Source organism: Juglans microcarpa x Juglans regia, chromosome 3D (assembly GCF_004785595.1).
Source record: "Juglans microcarpa x Juglans regia isolate MS1-56 chromosome 3D, Jm3101_v1.0, whole genome shotgun sequence".
Classification (NCBI taxonomy): Eukaryota; Viridiplantae; Streptophyta; class Magnoliopsida; order Fagales; family Juglandaceae; genus Juglans; species Juglans microcarpa x Juglans regia.
Window position 1 is genome coordinate 4,649,498 of NC_054598.1, and position 6,866 is coordinate 4,656,363.

General features: G+C 38.1%; 1 protein-coding gene across 1 annotated transcript; it reads right to left on the bottom strand.

The window, feature by feature from the left end:
- Window positions 1–3,653: 3,653 nt before the first annotated feature.
- Window positions 3,654–6,080, bottom strand: LOC121254504 (protein JINGUBANG). The gene has a single exon (XM_041154565.1). The coding sequence runs from the start codon at window positions 5,736–5,738 to the stop codon at window positions 4,260–4,262; it is 1,479 nt and encodes a 492-aa protein (XP_041010499.1). The 5' UTR covers window positions 5,739–6,080; the 3' UTR covers window positions 3,654–4,259.
- Between the last annotated feature and the right edge of the window lie 786 nt (window positions 6,081–6,866).

Genomic DNA, 6,866 nt, shown 5'->3' on the forward strand with positions numbered 1-6,866 from the left:
GTTGGTGGTAATGATAGCCGGGAAGTTGACTACGGCGGCTTTATCGGTTAAAGATGATATTGGACTCGTTTAACACATGTTGGGGCCACTTCAATAACAGAATATCCTGCGAATATTCACCTTCGGCCTCGTAAAACTTACGACTTTCCCACTCATAATCTAAGCGGACCTAGGCCCATGTAAGGCCCAAAACATCTATTCACCAGTGATATCCAGCTCAAGCCCACTTTATAGAGTCGGCCCTTCTTAAGGGGGCTATTAAAACCCGGATCTTCCCGATCATATGTTAATGTAATGGTGAGCTTATACAATGGGGAGTAGGAAAGTTCTATATGTATTAAGAGTATTACTAGTGTCTTCAATTAGTTAAATTTTGGTCAAAGTTAAATAAGTTACACAAAAATCTACAATAATAAACTTAATAAATGAATAGTAATTTTAGCCCAAGATTATCTAAAGAGCTGGCTAAATATTATTTTTACTATAAACAATTCTCTTACCGCACTGCTTGTAATTCCTCCCACACAAAAATCTGAAAACAAAAATATCTGTTGAAAAAATATGACTGTTGAAAAAATATATCAGTTAAAAAAATATGACTATTGTAAAAAATACAGTTTGAAAATTATATACGTTAAGAATAATATGAGTTAGAAAATTAATGTGTATTTTTTTAATAACAAATAAATATTCAAATTACAATTAGAATTAAAATAAACGAAAATGTGAAAATCTATATTTTAATAGAATAGTGATAGATTTGAATAGTCTGTTATTTGGTATTGTTAAAAAGTGACTAGTTAAATTTATAAAAGTAAATTCTATAGCCAAATTTTGACCAAACTTTATTGAGTCCACTACAGATGCTCTTAGATTCTTAATTTATTTCTATTTTAACATGTAGGCGTGAATAATCTATCATCTTTTAATAGAAAGAAAACTCAACAGTTACCGGACAATTCACATCAACAAATACTACAAGAAAAAAATTTATTTGCATCTAAATAATATTTGTGATGAAAAGGATCATTTGCAACAAGCTGAATGAGTTCATTGGATGAGAATGAATATGTATGTAATATATAGCATATATAACTAGTGTTGAATTAATAAAACATTGGATTGAGACTCTATATAAGATCAGTTGTTTGAATTGTATAATGAAATCCGGAGAGTGAAACCCAACATGTGTAAATTATGCCATATTCGATATTGTGATGGTTATACGTACGAGCTAGCCCTAGTACGTATTGAATCTATAGAATATAATTTTACCCATTTAAGTATTGTTGATCAAGATCTTACTCCTAAAGCATTATATATATCTTGCATGTAGAACCAACCGACCACAACTTTTTTGTGTGCTTTATCGATCGAGTTTTCAACGTCATGTGCTCTTCAAGGCATAAGTACTACCACACACGTTTACTACGTGATTTACCATTCTAAGAAAGTTTTTCTTTTTCGTTTTTTCGGCCGGACCAAGAAAAAGTCTCTATGATTCTATCTGCAACACCGAAAGAGCACGTCAAAATTTGCAACACGACTTATTTAGATATTGAGATAAGATGAGTTAGTTTTAGATAAAAATTGAAAGTTGAATAAAATATTATTAGAATATTATTTTTTGATATTATTATTGTTTTGAAAATGGAACAAGTTGAATTGTTTAATATATATATCTTGTATGAAAATTTGAGAAAGTTGTAATAACGAAATGAAATGAAATCATTTATGTATATAAACGGGATCTTATACATGCATGCATTAATAGTTGGTATTAGGGTTCAAATCGGAAAAGTCACTGCAATGACTGCATGGATAGATCAAATGAGATTAAGGAAACTCTTTCACTCTTCCATTTATCTTTTTGGTTGCTTGTTTTCCTTTTTTTTATATATTTTCTGCAGAGGGTACGTACACTAGATCTGCTTCTTATGCTTTTGAAGTATTAGGTAGATTTACTTCAAAGACGTTGAAAACAATAGCCAAGGCCCAAAGCAACTTTTCACTTAATTGATCTTTTAAGCAACTAGAGGTGGGGCGGGCGGGGCACCGCCCCTGCCACTCCGGCCCCGCCTGCCCCATGTGGGGGATGGTCTGGGCCCAACTCCTCACTTTGTGCCTAGGCTTAAGTCCAACTCAAAGCCCTCTCAGACCTTCTCTCTCTCTTGCAATCGCCGCAGTAGCGTGGCCCACATCCTCTTCTTCTCCTCATCCTCTTCCTCGACTTCTCCTCCTCTTCTTCCTAGACCCTCTCTCCCTTTCGCAATTGCTGTGGATTTAAAGAGTTCGTCCACACCGGTTGGTCTCAGTCTCATAAATTGTGGATCGAAAAAATTCGGTCCGGTCCCAGGGTTTATAAATTTTAGACCGGACCAAACTCCTATATATATATATTTAAAATATTGTTAAAAATTTAATATATTATTTTATATAGCAATTATATAAGTTAATGATGTAATTTTCATCTAATTTATTGTTGATCATATAAAATATTTTTTTAATGAGTTAGTTACATAATCTATATTAATAATTCACTCAATTTTAATTTAGCAATTTAAATAAAAAATTTTATTAATTTATTTGAAAATAATAATAATAATAATTGGGTTGGACTGAACGGACAAATCGAACCAGACCGATAACTGCCGGTCAGAAAATGATGGATCGAAAATTTTGATCCCATCCCAGAGGACTGGACTGATTTACATCCCTCATTTTTACTAGTTTAGATTTTTTTTTTCTTGTTCCGATTTATTATGTATTGTGGATTTGTTTACTATTCTGTGAATTTTAATTTTTCTTTGAATTTTTTCTGGTTGTGATAGCTGCGGGTGGGCGGATGGACCAGCGGTCCTTCCCGCACCCCGACACACGAACGAGGGCCCCACCCCGGGGATATGGTGGCGGATTTGGGGGCACCCCCCAACCATCCTCTGGCACCCCTAACTAGAGGATACGATCAATTGCAAGGGAACCACGGGGCATATTCGTCAACATGCGAGCAGTACAGTATTTAGAGCTGGCTCGACCATGATGGTCCTAACCGCTGTACATGTATGGTTATGCGAATGCCATATATAATATATAGACTCAATAGCACTACGAAAAAAGAATTGAGTACCTTGAAATTAGGATGTTAATAAATATAATTAGTTTTATATTAGCTACTATATATATATATATATATATGTAATCACGTCAAGAGGATTAGGAATATATATTACAGTAGATCGATCGATTGGCTCATCATATTCGACGATCACTCCGTACGTTGTTAATTTAATATTTGCTTCAGTACGTACGTATTTGCAAATGGAGTGTATAGAATGAATCAAATTAAGCAGACATATCAACTAATGGCTGCTTATCAAGAAACAGACAATTAATTAAGCAAAATGAGATTCAATTAATTATAAGCTGCTCACAAATCTCTTCATGACGGCTAAATATCATCACTAATTCTTATTCTTTTCTCGCGTACCAAACACCCATCATGAATATGAAATTAATAAGTTACCATATATCAGGAACAGATCAAAAAACAAACAAACATATATAGAAGACAAATATTTTCACGAAGCATACATAATATATATATATATGAGAACTCATGATCAAATACATGATATACATGCACACAGACACAAGAATTGTGACATCATGATAAAGTTCTCATCAAACTTGATGAAATCCGCAGGAAAATTAGTGCACAGACTACACTATTTACAATTTACATACATTGACTCAATCGTTGCAACCTTAATGATCGAAAACAAAAAGTGCGGAAAAAGACGCAATATTTATTGCTTTCCTATAACGCTAGGTGACATCATATATATATATATAAGCAACACAGACAATTTAGTTGCTTTATCACTTGTTTGGCCTATTTATTCATTCCTTAAAGAACAAGTTTGTGGAAAGTAATATGATGACCCATCTAGCAAGGCAAGTTTTCTCGTCACAAAGTGAAAGCTAGCCCTGATCACGTTTCTTTCATATACACATCTTGAAAACGCTAGCTTCTGTGTAACCACGACAACTATCTGTTTGGAGCACAATGATCCAGAACCATTCATTTCTTTCTTCTTTTTTTGGCTCGTTTCAAAACCTATGTAATTGCCATCCGAAATCAGGTGGTCCACGATTCACTACTATTCTACCACGCTGCTCCGATCAACCTGACTCTGATGTGAACCGAGAATAGCTTTCAGTACTCTGTTTTCATCTCTCTCCCTACCAAGCTAGCTCATTTAACTTTGACCGTGCCTCCCGTTTTGGCTTATTCTCCCAGCTGCAGGCGAATGCAAGCTCGGTGTGTACCCATTGCTCGGGAACAGATGCTCCGCCGCCCTCATCTGCCTCAATTCAGGCGCCTTCCCAAGCACACGCCACACCTTCACTGACTTGTCCAAGCTCCCACTATACACTATCCACCGTTGATCGACCTTTTCAGACTCGTGATCTTCGTCGACGGTGAGGCACTTGACGGGCCCTGTGTGACCAGTCAGAATAGAGAGGCAAACGTGGGCCCCGTTCTGCTCCTCTCTCCTCCACACGCAAATATTCTTATCCGCCGACCCACTGAACACCAGATTTCCCGCCGTGGCAAGGCACAGCACCGCCAACTTGTGGCCCCGGAGAACCCCACCGTGAGACAAATGCTTCTCGCGTTCCCAGAAGTTCACCAGCCCATCCGAGGATCCGCAATATACAACGGCCGACGATTGGTTTACGGCTAAAGCTGTCACCGCGTTTTCCTGTTTCAACAAAACCTGAACCAGGAAGTGCTTGGTTCTCTTATCTTGTAGCTCCCTCCGCCATACCTTGACAGTTCCATCCGCCGAGCCCGTGAACACAAAGGTATCGAAGCCCGCGACGACGGCGTTTACGGCATCTTCGTGGGCGTTGATGGACTCCAAGCATTTAGAGTTTGCGACGCGCCAAACCTTTAAGGTCCTGTCCCAAGAACCCGAATATAACAAGCCCAGTTCTTCGTTCAAGCTCATGCACGACACCGCGTCGAAGTGTCTGATGCGAACGACGTTGCGATGGCGTCGGACTTCTACGTAGTTCTTCGGATTAAGGGAGCTCTTGAGGAAGTCCTTGAACGTGGGCAAGCTTCCGATACGATTGAAATTGCTAGGTTTTTTAAGGGAAAACTTCCAGACCCGAATTTTGCCGTCTTGGTGACCGGTGAAAATCCTTTCGCCACATATAACAATGGTTTTAACTAAGCCACTGCTGGATTTAAACCCGGAAAATTCCTTCAGATTCTTCCAAACTCGTATATTTTTACTATCCGAACCCGTGTATAACAAATCCCTGGAAACCGCTAGAGAATATATGTGACCCTCTTCGCGTACGAGCGAGCCGATGAGGCCGTTCCGAGGAGTACTTTCATCGAATGGATTAAACAGCGAGGATGTAATCCACGGAGATTTACTGTAGGGCGAGGGTTGCATCCAGGGAGACATGGCGTACGGAGAGGACGCGCTGCTTCCAGTGTCGTAGTTTCCGGGGCTTGTGGTTGCCGAAGCGTTGCTCTGGCGGAAAGAATACTCGTAGTCGTTGCTATTGTGGCGACTGTTGGGGTAGCTCTCCTCATCACGATGCTCGTTTTTCTCGGCGATACTGGGATCGGACTGCAATAGCGCCCCGAATTTAGGTCGGCGGAGTGTTCCGGTCCTCTCCGGCATGACCACCGTACCTCCCCCAACATCGTTTGTCATGGTAGCTAGGTTGACGGAGGTAATATTCGATCCGAATGGAACAGGAAGGGAAGAAGTGCAGGAAAAATTGATGAGAAACTAATTAATCGTGAGTGTTTGTGAATTGTACGTATATTTGGACGGAAATAACAAAGTGAAGGAAAAATAAGTAAATTGCAGAGGTTAGGAGAAGGCTTCGGAGGTACGTAGCTATATATATATATTATACACGTGTGTGTGTATGTAAACAAGAAAGGGATAGAAAAAACAATGGTGGGTGTGGGTTGGTGACACGTGGTGGAAGGAGACGTGATCATTACGAACCGGTTGTACCAGTGAGCAGGGAAGCTAAAAATGGAAAAGGTGTGTAGAATTTTGTGTGGAGAGTGGAAAGGCATTTTATTCGGTTTCCTTAATGGCGGCGTTTGAACTCCACACGCTATTTCGGGAAACAGATTTTATTTGGAGGTTTCGTAGAACGTGTCGTCGAAGCGTTTTCAGATTATGAAGATCATCATGATCAGAACATTGACCCCATGAGTTTGGTCAATCAAAACGTAGCTTTGACTGCCACGACGACGTAGTACTTTTATTCATGTGTTTTTTTTTTTTTGTGTTTTTTTTTTGTTTTAATGAAACACGCATGCTCTAGTGCTTGCTTTTGATCATCAAGCTTGTATCTAATTTGCTTGTTCTCTTTGGATTTGTTTTTGTGACCTTGGGAGTGGATATATATGTTTGATCATATATATATAGAAGGGGTAAAGAGTTTGATGAGAAATTTATGGGTACTCCTTTATTTTTGTTTGACTTTCTCAATTCATGAGTTGTAGATTTTCAAAGTTTTTGTTGGCAGAGTTCGGGCAAGTTTGAAATATTTGATTGATCTGTTCATATTGATCATCATATATGTATTCAATTACTACAACCGATTTAACTAATTGTGAGTTTCCTTTATTACAATACGTTAAGTTGTTCCATTTCTTTGCGTTTATTTACTCATGCATGTATTTATCTTAATTATTGGGTATACATATATAGTAAAATTAGAAGTATTGTTAAAACTTCGTCTTCTAGTTATGTTTGGGTAGTGAGATATTTTCAGATATTTTGTGAAGAATAATAAAAAAATAATTATAGAATATTGAA

What these genes read in the sequence shown, in the direction of transcription:
- LOC121254504 (XM_041154565.1), bottom strand. Translation starts at nt 5,738, where the DNA reads ATGACAAACGATGTTGGGGGAGGTACGGTGGTCATGCCGGAGAGGACC.